This window comes from Rhinolophus sinicus, linkage group LG07, assembly GCF_036562045.2.
Source record: "Rhinolophus sinicus isolate RSC01 linkage group LG07, ASM3656204v1, whole genome shotgun sequence".
Taxonomy (NCBI): domain Eukaryota; kingdom Metazoa; phylum Chordata; class Mammalia; order Chiroptera; family Rhinolophidae; genus Rhinolophus; species Rhinolophus sinicus.
Window position 1 is genome coordinate 64,248,288 of NC_133757.1, and position 20,386 is coordinate 64,268,673.

The following is a 20,386-nucleotide window of genomic DNA, read 5'->3' on the forward strand; positions in this document are numbered from 1 at the left end:
AATATAAGACCGGGTTTTCTATAAGACCCGGTCTTATATTAATTTTTGCTCCAAAAGACACATCAGAGCTGATCGTCCAGCTAGGTCTTATTTTCGGGGAAACACGGTAATAGGAAACTAATGTCAGTATCATCGTTCCGTAACTTAGCAGAGAAATAAGAACATTAAATGTCCTTCACATACACAAGGAGAGACCAAAAGAAATTCACAAATGAACACTGCTGGCAAAGCAAGAGTAAAGGAAGACAACCATGGCTCTTTAGATACAATTAATTACAAAAATACCTTGAGAGCATGCCTATCACCTTTCTTCCATAGTACCTTTCTGGCAAGGTACTTTTCATGCCAGAATAGGTTATTTTGGTTATCTAGTATTTCCCTTAATAAATCACAATATATACTGTATATGAATCATCAATTTTTAAATACTCCATCTACAAGATACTTTATCTAAAACTATTGAAAATAATTTAATTCAGAAAGCTCTTTAAAATCTTTCAGTCTCAAGATCCTCGTTACAAATATAAAATGTTGACATTTGACAACACAGAAGTTGGTCCTGATGGAATGGTATTTTATCAGTTCTAAAAAGCACATTTTTTCATGTATTAAATTTCTGAAAGTGGGATACAGCTTTCATCATCAAAGGTACCTAGCCATTGCTGTGAGTCTAACTGAAGTCAAATTTCCCCGAGAAGATGTGCATCTGCTACCGCTCTCCTCTGAGAGCACCACCGACCTGAGATCAATCGGAAGTAAATCCTCTGTTGCAGACTTTGGTAGGTCACATTGGTAACATGACGTCAGACCCCAAACTTGGGCCCTCTGGTTCAAATTAGCAGGGGAGACTCTTTTGTCCCCTCTCTACCCAGTTCCAAAGTTGACAGTTGCAGTTTGCTGCTTGTCCCTTTTCTGCAAGGCCAGGTTAATTTCTCATTTATCCTTAGGCTAAGGGTACAGATCTTTGGTGTACCAGCTTTGTAAGAGAGGTGGACTATGATTCCCCATCCTGAGTGTTTTTCCCTTCTTAGTGGTACAAACTTAAGTGGCATTTCTTACCATCTATGATGTCCTAGATTTGATGAAATATATGGTACTTTTAATACATTTCTAGTTTCTATTCAGTAGACTCCAGAATTTTTCTTTTTTCATTTTTAAGTAACATTTTTGCTATATTTTTGAAGACGGCATGAATACATGCTCATTTAGGGTAGAATATTTAGAAAATACCGATAAATGAAAAGAATAATAAAGAAGTCAGCTATAATCTCTCAACTATGGAATACATGCTGTTAGAATTTCTGATCAGACTCCAGATCTTCTATATATAATAATCATTAAATTGCAAACCTCTTTTATTCCACTTAGTATTTATTTCCTCCTTAAGTCTGTAGCTTTACATCCTGAAAACCTATGGCATGTTTCACATTTCTACAAAGAACTACACTACAATGTATAGTGAAAAAGCCAGGAAACAAAATGTCTACTTACAATTTATTTTTTCAGTATGACTAATTCCTAACACTTATAATGGTTTATAAATTTCTAGTTGAAAAAACAAACTTTCAGCTTTTTTCCTCAAATTATTTAAAATCTTAAACTGCAGAAAGGGAATATTAGCCTTTAGAGAAGATATACATGATTTGACTCCAAGGACAGAAAACTAAACTCTAGATTACTTAGGTATAATAATGGAATTCATTCTCTTTAGATTTAGAATAGCAAAAAATGTACTCATTTTTATAATGAATCATTACAACTTCTAATTTGGTTTAATGTCCTCAAATAAGCCCTCATTTTCCTTAATATTTCATTCAGTACAGAGCAAAAAACTGAAAATTGAGAAGCTAAGAAATAAACAATCCTCTATTAAAGAAGCATATAACTTTTTCCCTTAAATTTAAAAATTTGGAAAATAATTGATTTCTTTAAAAAAATCTGAACAATGTCCAATAGCAATACATTCAAGGGGGAAAATGCCAAGTACACTATAAGTGAGATCACTTACTAAAGCAAGGATATGAGAAAAATGACCTTAAAATGAATGATTCAGGGATGTGTTTGAAGACAATTCCACAACCTGGACGACCAGAAATGCAAAGAACTCACTTCAGTTGACCAGAGCTGACCTAGCAAAAGCACTTTTGAGATGTTCTGGCTTTCTTCATAACTGACTTGCAGGAAAGGCCACCCATTGTTAATAGCTAACGTTTATTAAGCATGTAACTTCTCATTTAATATTTACAGCTATCCTATGAGGTTATTATCATTATTCTTTTATTTTACAGATGAGGAAATTGAGACTTAGAGATGCTAAGAAACTTATCTGTGACCACTCAGTTCCTAGGATAAGAGAGGCACTACCAACCTAGAATTAGCTGTCACTACGAGCCCTGGTTAGACATTTACCACCACTGCCTCAGGTATTACAATTAGCCTCTGGGAAAACAAGATGGTGGAGGTCCAACAGAGGAAAAGACATGTGTACACTGTTTTATAAGAATTCTACAAAGGGTTTAAAGGGGGCACAAAAGAGAGGGAAGACAACAAATTGGTTGACCTCTACAAATAAACTGATTGTAACAGTCAATGCTTCTTTAAGTAAAGAACACCCAAAATGTATTTTCTGGTTAATATACTTTCCTTTAAAAGTATTAATTTGTTATTTTTATTCCATGAAAACCCATTAGGGTATGTTACGCTGGTCTAATTCCAGAGTATATAAAACCCACACATGCTCGTAGCACATAATTATGTATATACCCAACATATGCATAAAATCTAGATTATAATATTGAATTATTTGGTTTGGAAAGGAAGGTGTACTTTGAACACAAAATGTTCTTGATCTGAACTGTCCCCATCAGTGATAAAAAATTAAAGTAAGAATGAAAGGAATTACTTTTCTCTGTGACTCTTCTAAAGTAGCAGAAGAGCGTTTTAAGTTTCTCCGGTTTCCTCGATGAACGTCCTTCAAACAACCTGAAAGAGATAAAAAATAGAGTGAAGAACAATTTAAAATGCTTTAATGATTCACAAAAAAATAAATCTATATTGCTATCAAGTAATAAAAAAAGTAATTCTCCCAGGAGACAATTGTGTAATGACAGAGAACTGGAAACTGTCTGGATTCAGATGGCATTCAGAGAGCACTGAAACCAGCGAGGACCAGGCTTCTTAAAAGTTGTTCAAGTCAGATGGTACTCTCTAACAACCACATCTCTCCAATCCATCTTCCTCCTGGGAGAAGGCACCATCTGGTCCCCCAAAGTCAATTAGGCCAGTGAGTTAATACTCTCATCATTTTCCCATGGCAAATACTATTTATAATTCAAAGTATTACTAGGTAGTTAAATGAATGAACAAAAACGGTATCTGAAAAAAATTCGCATGATTGTTTATGTTGGGGGGTGAAGGGGAGGCAACAATGACAGCGACAACGAAAGCGGACATGACACGATGTCGGGGGACCGACCAATCCTTGGTAATTAAACCAATACACTCTCTGTATGGCAACCAAACAGTGCCTACCCTATGTCATCTAGTTGCCAGCAACCTGGACTTGCACGATTTAATTCAGTTTTCTTTGAAATGACGTGGCATTGTTATTGGTAACACATAATGCAATTTATCCTGAGGAAAGAAAAGCAGGGCTTTGAAAACATATCAAAGCAAGTAGTTCTCTAAAAGATTTCAAACACAAAAGCATGCTTTTAGACAAAACATCTAGCTTCCCAAAGGCATTTAAAAATTACAGAGAAATTCTGCGGCTATAAATGATAAGGTATGATTCATCTGCCTCCAGCCATCACCCTGGCTTTAAAACCTGAAACCCTTCAAGTAAAAGTTCACTTTAGTAAACGCCAAAATGCATAAAAATTTTCACGATTAGAAAAGCAAGCTTATGTAACTATGCAGGGAAGAAGTTAATTCCATGAGAAAATCCTACTGAGCAAGTGAAATGAATTAGGAAAAGGGAAGGAAATGCAGATTTCAAATGACCCTGTTTTCAGTGATCTGAAATTCTGAGAAAACAATTTATCTGAATACTTATTTCCTGAAAATACTAATGTCAGAAAGCATTTTAACCAAATCTAAAATCTAATTAATTCTTAAAAATAGTTTAAGAGTGCCTGCATAATAATTTTCACTCATCTAATAGAAGTTATTCTTCTAAAATGTTTATTAGAAATACTCTTAAAAATGTAACTGCCTGTCAAAAGAAATTATCTTTGAAAAAGCAGGTTTCCGTTTGGTTTCTTCTGCAATACGTCAACCAAAACAGAGTTTGTTTAAATCAAAGTGATAGTCAAAATGAAGAAGCCACTTGGCAGTTTAATTAAACATCCTGTATGAAATAAATATGATTTACTAAATGAACACCTTGGGATCCATTACAAAATCGCTTTCTAGGCTTACTACTTAGTAGAGGGACGCAGTATGAATACATATAAAGACAGCCACACCACCTTTTCCTAGAGATGAACTGATGTACCACACAATTCAAATAAGGGGGAAAAGTTACTCTTACACAGAACTGTTGCAGTGAGGAGAAAATGGCTGCTGCCCTTTAAAAAGTTTCCCCAAACATAAAAATTGTCCCTAGCTTCTACATGGGGTCAGCTGTGTATAAAATCACATAAAAGTTCACATATTTCATAACCATGAAGACAAATTATTCACCTCAGGAGCCTTAGGACTGTAGATTTATTACCTACTGAAACGGATTTTCCTGGAAGATTATGTGGCTGTTATGTGCACCAGTGTTTATTTTGCAGGTCCCAACCTTAGAGGTAAAATGAAACAGAATCTCAACATATTCTGTTTCTTCATTGCTCCAAAGCCTAATTTCAAATCACTACGTAACCAAATATGCTTCCCCATCTTCCTGATGGAACAGGGAAGTGTGTGTGGGGTGAATGTAGGGAGGGAAGGGGAAGGTAGAGTGAAAGTCAGGGAATACGAAGCAGGTTTAAAACCTTTGTGCCAATTCTCAGACTTGGCTGCTGTGAAATTTTATAAGTACATATTATGTATAGCCACCCAAATAAAAGAAATCATCCTGGTAAGAAAACAAGTGAAAAATAACATAAAAACACTGGCAAACAGCATGAGAGAAAGTCATCGTAAGAATGATGTATTATCTGAGGGACAGCTTTTGAGAGGGAGGAAGAAGAAGACAAAGGAACTGAGGATGGAGCTGGAGAAAAGAAGAAAGACAGAGCAGAGAAAATAGAGAGAGAAGAAAGAGATTGACAGAAATGGGGCTGGAGTCAGAGGGGGGTATGAGAGACATAAACACATTCAGACAAAGACTGGAAGAGAGAAAGGAGAATAAGAGAATGGGGTCTTCTCATAATAATCAAGCACCATCCAATGTTTTCACTTCTCAACAATTTTTTTTTTTTAATTTAGATTTTCAGGTCCTGGATATGCATATGAAGGCATATTTTGAGCCAGCAGGCGTGTATGTAAACATGAACATAAACTAGGCCATATTAACCCCTTTGCATGTAGGGAAGACATTTTGGCATTTAACTGAATGATAATTAATTACAGATTATTAAAGAAAGCAAACAGGAAAAGCTAGTCAAGCAAACCTTACTTTTGTTCTAAACAAAACTTTTTATTTTCAAGGGAATAAGTCAATCAAGGGTCAGATATTTATTAACTGGTGTTTTTCTTTCCATACACATAAAAAGAAACATAGTTTATACAGTCTTTCCCTGAATGGCATATTGATAACATTACTGGAATTGGATTCTAGACACACACCCACCCCCATGTGATTTCAAGTTAAGGATTAATCCCATTAGTATACAGTAAATCAAACCCACAGCACTATAACCTCCACTTTAAAATGGAAGCAAATGATAACCCGGAACCCAGCCAGAAAGTCATTCTTGGCTCTTCTGTGAAGCGCTCTGCCATATGGCCCTAGCAGCATTTCAATCCAGGCAGAGGCAGATGTAAGCGGCTCCTGGGCTGACCACTGCTGCAGCCCACAATTAATCTCTGATCATCAGTTTCTACACAATCTTAGAAGCATCAATGCTAATGACATTTGAGGCCTTTCTATGAATGTTTAAGTCCTTCAAGGCAAGCAGGGGAAAAGGTCAACGGTATTTAACATAACTAAGCAGGGCTGGAAGAACACAACAATAAATTTTACAAGACTTATTCAATTTATTGACGTCAGCCTCCCACCACATACTCTTAACCATTTTTCTTATTCAATCAACTAGCTACTCATACCTCTTCTGAGATTAAATACACACACACACACCTCCCAACTGCCAGAAAACTATAATCATAAATAGCAATTATGCACAAAAGAAAACACAACGACAAAACACTCTATCAGCTTGCCAAATGGCTCATCAAATTAGGTACTTGATCTTTCATAACCCACATAAAAAACGGGGAACTTTTGGTTGTTTTCCATTTCTGGAGTGCACTCAAGAGCAACTGAGAGGAAGCGAGACAGAATGAAAGATCACTGAGTTTGAACAGAAGACAGTCTTCAAGTCTCAGTTGTGCTGAGAAGTCATTTACTCATGCTGAAGTACTAGTATAGATGCTTCCCCACCTAGAAATTTCCACAGAGAATTAAAGCGAGCTGTCAACGCACTGCATCAATGATTACATATACGAGTAGTCGTCACTGTTCCTGCTGGCGCTAGGTCAGGTTTATTAAAACATGGACCACCTCAGTGAGAGGCAGGTACAGACATGCTGGCTGCTGAGGGGTCCCTACAACCACAGGCTTTTCCTGACTTCATTCATTTTCAATGTTCTGGTGACCAAAAAATACCATCAGCCAGAAAGACAACAGTACACCTGATTTCAAGTCTTCAACAGATCTACTTAAACTCCTATTTGGTGAAAATGCTCCTGGGATACTGTGAGTTTAAATCCCACATGGTCACTCTGGACTCATGAGTGGCTATGGTTCATTTTATAGATCAAGAATTATTTCTAATAGTTCTAATTTCTGACTAGTTATAAGATAAGAAGTATTAATACAGTTCATTGACAGGAAGGCTATAGAGTAGAATGATTATGGGACAAAGCTTCTAGAGGTCTATATCCTCCTGAGTTTGCATCCCGATTATACCAGTTGGTGAAGTAAATGACCCTCTCTAAGCCTCCATCTCCTTGTATGAAAAAATGAGAAAACAACAATACCTAATTTATAAGATTAATATGAGGATTAAATAAAAAAAAATAGCACAGTGATTGGTACATGGCAAGTACTTAAGAAATAGTAAGTATTATGAAGAGATATTCTCATACAAAAAAAGATTCAATGTTACGCAGATTGTTAAGCAGATTTGAACTTGTGCATAATGCCCAGAAGAAAAACATACTCATTTACATCAAATGCTTACACTGTTCTAATCCATACTCCCTTCATTAAGGAAAGTAGCTCAGCCTCTTTTCCCATCAAGCCTAACATGCTGACACTCAGAGCTAATCAGCTCAGTCTTCAGGATAAGTGACCATGAACAATGAAAAAGATAAAGATGCTGTTGCCGAGAAGCCCCAGCATTCCTGTCAGAAGTTTAGCTGAAAAACAAACATGCTTTAAAATTAAAACATATATTAAAATTAATATAAAGTCTGGTGATTAGTGGCAGGAAATGGGAAATTACAGAAGTCAAGCTTCCCAGGACTTGACTTCTCTCTACCTGTCAGTTCTCCCAAACCCGTGGTCTATTTTTGTGTTGAGAGAAGACGGCTGTCAGTGCTGCAGATGGCCAGCCCTCAGAGGGCCCTGCATACTTGTGTTTCTTTTACATGCTGAATGGAAAAGTTAGGATGAAAGTGAGGTAATGATATTGTGTCTATGGGGCTATACTTAGGAAGGAAGAAGGCACCCACACTAGCTTTGGGAAAGTAAAAAATCTGTGAGATCCTACCCTCAAAATCAAATTACAAAAATCGTCCACTCTTTTTATTAACTTTGTCTTCTGCTCCATTTCTAATGATTGACTTGTTTCTCCTCTTAAGTAACTATTTTTCTCTGATTATAAAAGTAATATATGCACATTATAAAGAGTGTGAAAATACAGAAAAGGATAAAGTAACTGTGTTAAACGTTTTTATCTCACCACCCAATGGTAATCATATTCTGATCCATTTTATTGTTGGTCCATTTCCTTGCTCATACATCTATATGTACAGATGTGACCACAGGACTGTATTAATAGATACAGATATTTTTATTATAATTGAGATCATATTCCATTTATAATTTTTATTTGGATTGCTGATTTTAATCATTCTTAACCTTCTGTTCCCTTACTTGTGCTTTCCTTGTTTTATTGGTGAGGAATGTGTGTTTAGTTATGCATAGAGAGCCTTAAGCTTTTCTGAGGAAAGGCCTATAAACACTTAACCAAGATATAGGACTAAAGTTATATGTGAAGAGTTTAAATTCTTAGTGGGTGAAACTTATAATGTCTGGAATTTGCTTTATAATATTCTAGAAAAAAAATGTGGGGTTGGATAGGTAAAAAAAGTACAAAAAACACTGTTAAATATTGAATTTGGGTGATTAAAATATGGGCTTACTATACTGTTATATTTATTTTACTATGAAGACAGCCATTAATACAGTTTATAAACATAATTTTGTAGAGAAGAAACTTTCTGATACAACCTTAGTAAGAGAACACACAGCTCTTATAAAAAAAAATAATTTAAAAAGTCTACAATTAAATCAAAGAATCAATCTCCTGAGAAAGTCTGTACCTAAGACAGCAAAGGATTCCCTTAGGGACCATCAAGATACGCGCACTAGCTAACTACTCATTCCACAGAAACAAATTGTAAGTGGCCATTGCAACATTAATTTTGAAGCATTAGTAATCACAGCTACTTCATACCAAAACCAAAAACTAAGGGGAAAAACCCTAGAACCACTGGGATTGTTTTCAGAATTTTGGACAGAAATTTTATAATTTACAGTATCTCTGCAGATCCTGGCACTGATCTATCACTTATTCTAAGAAAACAAAAAGGCTACTCACTGTTTGTAGAATCCTTACTATTTATATTACCAATACTTTTTGTGGAAACAGATAATTATATTCCCATAAAACTAAATTTCCACTTCTTTACTTACATATAAAATTTCACCATTTCCTTTTCTATATTAAAAAAGAAAACCTGCAAGAGATGCAAAGCCCTTAACTACTAGTGGGTCTACTTGCACAGTAGAGAAAATTATTTAATCATTTTTCAAATAAGCAAAAAAATTATATTTGTAAACAGGTTCTTTACACAACTGCAACTGCAGATACCAATGTTCTTTGCTTTCTCTCAGTCCTACTCCAAATGTTAAAGAAATGAAAGGTAAACACTGCTTAATTATGTGTGGCTTAAGAACAAGACGCCTCCTAATTCCTAAGAATAAGATGCAGTTTGAAAAAAGACAGTAGACTGAGAACGAGGAGTCTAAGTTATATTCCTAGCACTGGCCACTCACCAGTCACCTGATTTCTCAAATGTTTCATCTTCACATTTATTTTTATTCACTAAACAAGAATTTACTGAAGGCCTACAATGCATGAGATTTAATGAAAACAACAACAAAAAAAAACAGGACAAGATACCTGTCCCAGAGTAATTAAACAATTACAACAAAATTGGGTAGGTGGAATAGCAGGAAAAGTAGTGAGAACTAAAAGTGCATTCCAGGTTGTGCAAACCCAGAAATTACCCTGCATGCCTCTCCTCACTCACCTGCCCATATCAACATGTTGGGATTTTAAAGAAATTCTCTTACAGGGGTGATATTATTTTTCATTGTTGCCCCACTTCTCCTTAGTGTTGACGAGATTAACTGGCTATAATAACAAAAATTTTCATTTATATTTTAATGTTTGAAAGCCTTAAAAATATAGCCCAAGAATTATTAGTCTAAAAGTATTCTTACACTTAAATCATCTGTTATGCTTTCATTTGCCAAACAAATAAATAAAACAAACGCAGTAAGTATACTGAAGTGTCTGTGTCTTGGGTTTAATAAAAATTTACATTACGTACTAATCAGTTAAATTCTAGAATTTTCCCATCTTAAGAGAGAGAATCATTCTAAATTTCAGGAAGCTAAAAATCATAACTTCGGGGCTAACATTCCATGTTACTGCAGAGAATTGTGAATCCATTTCCACTGCCTTGTGGAGTTGTCAAAAATTCTGCCCATATAAAGTGGCATTAGAAACAATGACATTCTAGCAGCAATGAACACTCAGATCTTAGTTTCTAAATACCACCCTCCAATAAGAGAAACCAGGGTTCCTTGGAACAATGGTTGCTTCTAGAGTTGGGTCATGAAAAATATAAGAGGAGCCTAGATCAACTTGTGAGGCTAGAAAGTAAAACTGCTCAAAATAAAGGTTGGGGACTTTTTAAAAGAACACAGAAGCCACCATGAAAAAGCCCTAATGGCCAAAGTTAGAACAATCTGAGAAGCAAAATAAATAACAATGTTAAATTTTAACTCACAGAATAAAATAAGTATCCATAAGTCCATTCTGATATCAAAAATTGGGAAAGGGAAGGGATAGCTCTTCCTTACAACAGAATTGCAATTAATAAATGCAGAAGGAAAGATGGAATTAGAAGAACCACAATAAACACTACAGTAACAACTGCTGCAGACAAAATCCGCAAAGGGATGCTAAAATTAGTGGGGGAAAATGTGAGGCAAATATTTGCACAGTGCCAACATATCTCCCCCAAGATATTCATTAATCCCAAAAGAGATGTAGTAACTGTACAGCGGAAAACCAAGCAGACACCCCTCGGCCTGGTGATCACCAGTAACAAGACTGACCAACATCATGGTCCCACTGATATGATGCACTGAGGACACAACACTGGTTCTGTAGTAGTTCTGCGAAAATGCGTGACCTCATTCCATTTATGAAAAAAATGTCGGCCAAACCCAGACTGAGGAACATTCTACAAAATAACTGATGAGCAGTCTGCAAAAGTGTCAAAGTCATGAAAGAAAAGGAAAATCTAAGCAAGAGGGTAAATGCAATGGGCAAACTGGGAGGATTCTGAAACAGAAAAATACAGTAGGGAAAACTACTGGAATTCAAGTAAAGTCTGTAGTTCAGTTAATAGTATTAGATTGGTGCCAAAGTAATTGCGGTTTTTGCAATTATTTTTAACCTTTCAAACTATAATTACTTTTGCACCAACCTAATATTATTCCAACCTTATCTTAATAATTTTACTACAGTTACATAGTACGTTACACAGTACGGTTACATAGTAATATTAACATAAGGTGAAGCTGGGTGAGTTGTGTACAGGAATTCTCAGGACTATTTTTGCAACTTTTTACATGTCTAAAATTAATTCAAAATAAAAAGTTGTGGTCACACAGCAGCCGAACCGTCTGTCCCCTCGTGCCTATCCGTAAAGAAAAAAGAGTCTGTGAGACTGATCCTTTCAGGGACTTTGCTTCACCTTTGTGCTAACACCTTATATCTCCCTGTTTGGCCCCTAAAGATGGCTGGATAGTCAATGACGGGTAAGATTCCCCATGGGGGGAATGACCTAAGCCAGGCACAGTCGCATGGGGACCATCTGGAGAACTCACGGGGTTGATAGAGGTGGGCACAGTCCCCCACCTTCCCCCAGCTAAGGAGAGCTTCTGCCTCTGTGGCTATATTCCTTCCCACAACCTGCTTGAGAAGAGATTCAATGATGTGATAACATCAGTTCTCCTTCCTTTCTTATCAATAAGTCTCAGCATAAAGGTTTTGTCCCTGGGGAGGCACATACCACAATTGTTAAGACATCATGGGACTTTCGATTCCGGCTGCTTGCAGGCAAAGGTGATTGGTTTGAATCAGTTTCCTGGTATGATGTATGAGACTCACAGACCGTGGAGAAAACAATGCTACTTCCTTTTGTGTACATCAATAAAAGCCACAAAGTGGCCCGATTCGGGGCTCTCAGTCCTTTGAGGCTGTGAGACCCTTGGCCCTTAGTGCATAATTTTCTTGACTTCTGTTTCTTTCTTAACCCTTCACTGCCCCTTCTCGTTCCCTTAAAGAAACATCAAAAAGGTAAACTAAAAGAGTGGCATTAACACACCAGTCAACTTTGAAGACACAACCAGAATGGCACTCAAAAGCCTGACTTTGCTCCTTGACTGAGCTTCTTACCCACACCACCCCACCCTCAGAGGCACTGAGGGAGGTGGTGGGGGAGGATGGTACACAGCCTGCTGAGAAAGAGAATACTATATTGTAATGATTTTCTGAAGGCCCGCCCCTGACATTAGGGGAGAAAATTAACATTGCATTAACATCCACAAATCCCATAAAGACAATTCTCAAGTGAAAAAAGAAGGAGGTTTGCCACAGGGAAGGGGGAGGGTGGAGGTGAGGAGTGGGAGGGAGGAAAAACATGATAATCATTTGCCAAGAAGATGTTATAATGTTTTTATTTGTGTAGATGATGGAGAGAGTAATCATTTAAGAAAATGGTTAGAATTTGAATCTTTATCAATACATTCACAATGCATTATTTTAGTTGAATAATATAAACATTATTTTATCTTCACTTTAAAAAATATTACATTGATAAATTAGTCATGACTATAAAAAGTCAAAGTCAACTTTCACTTCTGCTCTTCATCTTAACAAGTATATTTTTCAAGTCTCACAAGGTAGTCAGCCTCATGACTTTAAACTCACACTTCACAGAATAGAGGACTTGAACTACAGCCTTAACGTTATCTCAGCATACAAAGAATATAATGTATGAAAAACATTACTGAGAATATCACAGTGAGGAGGCCTAAATCTTTAGGAGGCCTGAAGAACCCAGGGTGCTCAGAGGAGGAGGACAATCTGATGGGGTACAAAGAACATGGGCCACGGAGTAAGACAGACCTCAGATTAAATGTCATGTCTGGGATTTACTGGCTCCTGTGGATGAAAAAGGGCCATATACTGAACTTGACAAGCTCAGGGGAGACCTGCATGGTGGACCTCATAAACTCAGAGACCGAAAGTAACCACATAGAATAGTCTGAACACAAAAATTCCTAACTAAAAGCGGGTCATAGTGGACAGTCACATCCTTGGCCTGTAGCTTCCTTGATAAAGGTCAATCTTCACCTTAAATGAGCCTGTCTATTGTCTTTTTGTATCTAAGATAACATACCCTTGAAATGTCAGAGTAATCCCCTTTTTCCAGACCCCTAAGGGCATACCCACGTGCCACAGCACTGAAACCACACAACCACAACTCCTCATTGTTTATCTTGTTCCCCAAATACCATTTCTACGTGCCGTAAATGTTAATTATTAACTATCCTGTACCCACCAATGAAAAAGAAATATGTGTCTCTCGTTTTACTTTATCTAATCCCAGAGATTTCCACGCTTTGCTTTCTCCTGCCCCTTTAACCTATACCATCAATGGATTTCATGTAACCCTCTTTACGTCTCCTCCTTTGATTCTAATGTATAAAATAAGCTGCAAAACTGCCATCCTCCAGAGCATTTTCTCAATCCGTTGATATTTTGCTTCCTGGCAATTGTCCTCAGTTTGGTTCAAAAACCCTCCACAGGTTTGGATGTTTCTTACGTCAACAACCCTAAGCAAGTTCTGTAACTTCTATGAACTTTTAATTATCTTGCCTGAAAAATGGCAAAAATATAACTTAAGTCACTTTATTGTAAAGAATAAATTAGGTAAGTGTACATAAAATGTTCGGTCTATGACAAAACAATCAATAAATATTACCAGTTCCTTCCACCCTCTTTATTTCATTGCTAGAGATATTCTCTGAAAACATACCGATTGAAGTTAATGTCTGGGTAACTAGAATACTCCGATCTCATCTTAGCATTTCGCCGTGGAAATGTGCAGAAGAAAGCGTTAGCTAAGAGACTGGCAATCTGTTCCTGCGACATTGTGATGGAATGATTCATCTTCTGTTTCAGGAGCGGTATTGGCTGACAGAGGAAACAAAAATACAGACAAGAAGAGCAATAATTAGTTTAGCAATTTCAAAAGCAGAGGCACCAAATTGCATTTGCTAAATTAAGGTAGGGATAATTTCAAGCCACTCCTGAATTCTTAAATCAGCAATACTGTTGAAGTCAAGGGCAGTTCATCAAGGATGATGGGGAAAAATACACTTGTTTGACTAACCGCAGATTGCTAATCAATAATAACGACAGCGAAGAGAACACAAAACATTACTTATTAGTGAAAAACAACATTGCTCTAGCAAGTAAGAAATAAAAACACATTATCCATCTAATGAAAAATTAAAACAAAGGATAAAACAGAAAAATACAACACTGAGTTTAGCTGTTACTGCATATGCTAAATTTTGCTCTCATTTATATTAAATATTGTTGGACAGAGAAACAATTTTTCTCTTTTAGTGCTAAATAAAATGATCTCAGGAAAATAATTCAATAAATAAGTCCTTTTCTTCTAATTCTGAATCAGTTCACATTGACAGTTTCTTTGTGAGACCCAAATCTAATTTTAGGACAGCAATTAATAGAACAGATGTAGACAGACTTATGTACAAGTTGTAGGAAGACAGGTATTTCCTACATAATCATTCAAGTCAAGGAAGCAGCAGGATATTTTCCCTTCAAAATTCTGATGTCTGAAATACCTTCTAGTTGTACCAAACCCAAGTTCACTGACCTTTTAGTTTCAGTATAATCCCCAGGACCTACGTACTGTGTCCAGTGGGTTTTTTTCTATTCTAAATGTTTAAATGATACATTTAAAGACAAGATGGTAAAGCCCAAGATCAACTGGCTGGTTTACACATCAGCTGTTAATTTTCAAAGTTCTCCCACAGATGTTTTCCCTTCTCCCGTTCAACAAGACTCAGAATCCTGGGTATCTGCCTGAACCTCAAACCAGTATGCAGAGCCAACTGTTCTGAGCATATCTCAGGAATCAGCACCCAAAATGTAACTGAGGAAAGGCAGGCAAGACAAGTTAAAACTGCAATGCTGTAACAGTTAACTTTTCTCCTCGGATTAAAAACTACACACCATTACTAGAATAAGAGTTTGCTAGAAAAAGATTAAACTTGCAACCAACTATTTCTCTTGGAAAATACAAAGGTAAACAAACAAGGAAAACGAAGAATTTATTTTCACTTCGGTATCTAAAATTCTCTCTTCTTTCAGGCCTTACCAATCACCATTTATAAGAAATAGTAAATAGCTCATAATGATCTCCATTTTCCATCCTATACATTTATTTACAACCCAGCAATGAGTTTAGCAAAGGTGACAATGTGTCAGTGGCTTAAAGCAAACTGGTACTTGCTGGCATATTTACCAAGTTATCTACAAAAATGATTTTAAAAAATTAATAGTTATATTTCAGGCTTAGTGGACTTTAAACACAGACATTTCTTTTCCCCTAATAATCAAATAGCATAATTTTAAATAGAATAAATGATTTCCGTTCTCTTGGTGAGGAGGAATGCCTGAAAGCTCATTTGGGAAAAACCAGAGGATATAAATATTATCAAGCGCTCAGCTCAATTAAAATAAGAGACTGGTGAATAGAAACAAAGATCTTTCAAAATGTTCACATCCAAAACTTGTTTCCTTTCATTTTCTTTTTATAAATCTAAAACTAACTATTTTAGATTTAGCCTAAAGAATGTTAATGTGATAAATCATTAAATAACAACATAAGCAATTTAACTTGCCAAAGGTGTATTTTGATACCAAATCGAAATGTTAACTTTCGCAGCAGAGATTTACTTCTCAGCAGAAGACAGAGCACAGAATTAAAGTGTTCTCTCTGTTAATACACTAATGGGAAAACAAAGTTATCTGAAGCCAGGACAAAAATTGGGGAGCCACAAGTCTGATTTTAGTTCTACCAATGACTTGTTACAGCTTACAAATTTAAATGCTTTTGAATATATATATATATATATATATATATATATATATATATATATATATATCTCATTAAATAAAATATGGAAACATTCTGTCCTAAGCATGAGAGGAAGAGAAGATTAAGTGATTCATGTCTAAGGTGCTATATTGTCAATTATAAACTACACATTGATTTCAAAAAGCATTTAATTAAGCACCTTGATAAACTCGGGAACATAAAGAGGATCTCCCTTCAAGGAGAACCTAATCTAATGAGATGAGGTATATAAAGGCATAAATTACAAAATAATGTGCTAAGTATGATCCGAGTGCTATAGGAGGGATTAGCTTTGGCTGGAAGAGGTAGGGCAGGAGTCGCAGGGGAAGTAAAAGAGGTAGTGAGAGATTTTACTAGGAAAGGAAAAAAAGAAAGGAGGGAAAAGAAAAAGAATGAACATAAAACATAAGCAACCAAATACAGGCATACCTCGTTTTGTTGAGTTTCACTTTATTGCACTTTGCAGATACCACATTTTTACCAATTGACGGTTTGTGGCAACCAACCCTGTGTCCAGCAAGTCTATTGGCGCCATTTTCCCAAAAGGCTCACATGGTTTTTAGCATTTTTTAGCAATAAAGTACATTTCTTAGACAACGTTGTTGCACACTTAATGGACTATAGTATAAACATAACTTTTACATGCGCTGGGAAAGCAAAAAAGTCATATGACTCTCTTTATTGTGATATTTACTGGAGGGTCTGGAACCAAACCCGCCATATCCCCAAGGTATGCCTACAACTTCCAACAAAAAATGAGATGAGTTTTACAATATACTTACTGTGCCCAATAGAAAAACTTACTTCAGACACAATGCATTAATGAGGTAGAATTAAAGTTACCTAAAATTGGAACTACCACAGTAAAGTGCTAACAACTACGGCTCATTGAAAACATTCAGTGGTTCTCAACTGAAGGTAGCAGCATGGCCTTCAGGCATTTGGACATGTTTTTTGGTTGTCCCAGTGACTATACTTGTGGTTTCTGGGGTACCCCAATGATAGATTGCAATGTGTGGGACCATCCCATTAGAAAATTAGGTTCTACCTAAAATGTCCCCAAGGCCTCTGGGCAACAGTGTCAGCAGAAACCTGGCCAGCACCAATGCAACAAGGGAGCTGGCCTAGAAATAAAAGACAAGGGCAAATTCCAGCTCCTGTTGTGAGAAACGGGGAGAAACTCACCAAGAACAAACCAGCGCCCTCTTATGGTGGTTGAAAACATATACAGGTACACACATTCTTTGACACCTCCTCCTTTTAAGAAGCAGAGTCTAATTACCATCTCCTGGAATATGGGCTAGATTTAGCAACTAACTCCTAATGAACAGAAAATAGTGGAAGTGATGCTGGTGCCTTTAGAAACTAGGTCAAAAAAGACACTGACATTTCTCGCTCTGTCCCTTAGGTTGCTTGTTCTAGGGAAACAATTGTCCCATGAGGACACCCCATCAACTTATGGAGAGGCCCATGGCAAAGCCATGTGAGTGAGCCAACTCAGAAGTGGCCCCTCCAGTGTCAGCCAAACCTTCCAATGACCGCAGCCCACACCCTGACTGCAACCACAAGACACATCCTAATACAGAACCCTCGGCTAAGCTGACCCTGGAGATTCCTGAAAGACAGAAACTGTGAGATAACACTTGTTGTTTTAAGCCACTAAACTTTGAGGTAATTTGTTATGCAGCAATAAACAACTAATACACTCCAAACAAAATGGAATATCACCAGATTTTTTCTTTTCTTTTTAAAAGTTAAGAAAATACCATGAACTCATTTGTTATATATGATACCACTCCGGGGGAGGGAGAGGAAGGAGTGGGTAGTATTAAGCCATTTGGAAGATAAAATGTTCTAAATTCACTAGAATGGTTTGAAATAATGCCTGTTTTTTTTAAAGTTAAAGACTGTTTAAACAAAAAAGAGAAAAAGAAGTGTAAACAGTGTAAACTGAAGCTCCCAAATTGAATGCTGCATTTTTAATGTCCTTTTGCAGCATTCTCTCTAGCCTCTAACCTTTTCTAGAAAAATCATCATATTCATTGGCAAAAACTGTTTCCCAACTCTCCCTTCACCCTCTTTGACCTCGGTCATTAAGAGTTTAAAGGAAATTCAATTGTGAGTCTGAAGAAAGCTACTAAGGAAGAAGTTATTTCCACTAACCTGGGTGCAAATATTTGGCAGACAGAGAGCAATTTTTACCATATCAGGCAAAATGGACTGATATAAGTGTTGAGCTTCTGCTTCTTCAAGTACCTGAAAACCAATAAAACATGTTATCAGTGAATAATAACCAATGAACAAATGTTTGTTATGAACTTAAATTACATACCTGCTTTTCCCATAAAGCACATTATCCTTACCAAAAGGTGCACTAAGGTGAACTTAGGTAACCTTACAAATACATTTCCAAATGTATACAATTCACCTAATGCCCTCTGAAAACTAAGTATCCCAAATATCAAATATCTCTCATATCAACATTTACAATTAAATAAAACACTTGGAAAACAAATAAACAAACAGTGCATTCTGCCTTTGGTTACATTAACTAAAAACTGCTAGACCATCAAGAACTCTTTCAGAAGCCCTCAAGGTCCCATCTAAATTAAACAGTCTACAACTTAAAGAAATTTCCATAAAAGCCACACTAATTATCTCAGGTCATTTCATGTGTCAAATCTAACCTGAGTAGCAAACAATGAAGTTTCTGATGACCTTAGAATTTTCCTTTTCCAGGCACCCCTGGGAAGTTAAAACCACAATTCCATATAATAATTGTGAAGCACAACAAAGATGACATTCATGGCCCATTTTTGTCTTTTATAATTTCCCATCTCTACAAGGCTTCAGAAATTACTTGAGGCCTTTTAATCCAATTTCAGTGTAAATATCAGGGTAGTTCTTTAAAAGTACTGAAAATGACAACACTTAATTTGGAGATACTACATACACAGTCAGGATTAAAGTTAATCATTTATCTACTTGAAATCACATTTGAACTAAAAGAGGTCACACTTATAATCCAGTCTGATCCAGTCATTATTAGAGAAGAGAAAAAGAAGTGAAGGAGGTTACCTGGTCATCCTGGACTGAAAAGGTCAATTAGCAACTAATCAGAACTAGAACCCTAGCATTCTTGCCTCTGCTCCACGGGTCTCCTCACTTCCCGCTGTGACCAATGTTTGGGATTGATGAGGACACAGACTCCCACAAATATCTACAGCTCTCCTTTGCTACCAGAATACAAATACTCACAAGTATCTACAGATATCCTTTGATATAAGCTGAAATAAAGGAATATCCATTCATCTAGCTGCAGCCAAACAGGGTTTGTGTGTAAATGGGAAAAGTAACAAAGATATTTCATTTATATTCACTCTGGTTTTATAGGGAATTTCTAACACTAAGAATTGTCTTTATAACAAAGCTCTCAAATCCAACCTACATTTAGCACCCTTTTAAAATTAGGACAACGGTAAAACTAATTTTCAGAATGAACAGAACAGCTGCAATTCAGGGTGTCTGGGAAATCAGTTAATCATACTTATATAAAAAACTAGGACCGGCCCAGTGCCTCAGGCGGTTAGAGCTCCGTGCTCCTAACTCCGAAGGCTGCCGGTTCGATTCCTACATGGGCCAGTGGGCTCTCAACCACAAGGTTGCCAGTTCAAGTCCTAGAGTCCCGCAAGGGATGGTGGGCTCTGCCCCCTGCAACTAAGATTGAACACAGGACCTTGAGCTGAGCTGCCTGCTTGATGGCTCAGTTGTTGGTTGGAGCGCGGGCTCTCAAACACAAAGTTGCCAGTTCAATTCCTCGAGTCCCGCAAGGGATGGTGGGCTGCGCCCCCTGCAACTAAGATTGAACACGGCACCTTGAGCTGAGCTGCCGCTGAGCTCCTGAATGGTTCAGTTGGTTGGAGCGTGGGCTCTCAACCACAAGGTTGCCAGTTCAATTCCTCGACTCCCGCAAGGGATGGTGGGCTGCGCCCCCTGCAACTAACAATGGCAACTGGACCTGGAGCTGAGCTGCACCCTCCACAACTAAGACTGAAAGGACAACAACTTGACTTGGAAAAAAGTCCTGGAAGTACACACTGTTCCCCAATAAAGTCCTGTTCCCCTTCCCCAATAAAATCTTAAACAAACAAACAAACAAACAAACAAAAACTAACAAGTGAACAACATAAGACAATCATTAATTCTGGGGAAAACAAAAAGTTGGATAAGAGCAGAAAAGCAATCACATCTTAGATATAGTGTTTTTACATCCTACTAAAAACAAACTATTGATCTAACAGAAATAAATATGATCACTATAGTGGGAAAACGGGGAAGTAGAAATAAGGCTTGTGTTAGTGGTGATAGCGGAAGTGAATGATAACTAAATCCTAATCTTCTATAACAGTAA

At 36.9% G+C, this 20,386-nt stretch overlaps 1 protein-coding gene across 7 annotated transcripts in view; it reads right to left on the reverse strand.

Annotated features, from left to right (window-relative positions):
* The window catches only part of PARG (poly(ADP-ribose) glycohydrolase), a 142,365-nt gene that overhangs the window by 55,126 nt on the left and 66,853 nt on the right, over positions 1-20,386 (reverse strand). For all 7 annotated transcript variants that reach the window (XM_074337273.1, XM_074337270.1, XM_074337271.1 and 4 more), the window contains 3 exons: positions 18,139-18,231; positions 13,840-13,997; positions 2,903-2,982 (listed from right to left, as the gene is read on the reverse strand). In XM_074337273.1, coding sequence (XP_074193374.1) covers positions 2,903-2,982; positions 13,840-13,997; positions 18,139-18,231 — 331 coding nt within the window. The remainder of the gene's footprint in view (positions 1-2,902; positions 2,983-13,839; positions 13,998-18,138; positions 18,232-20,386) is intronic.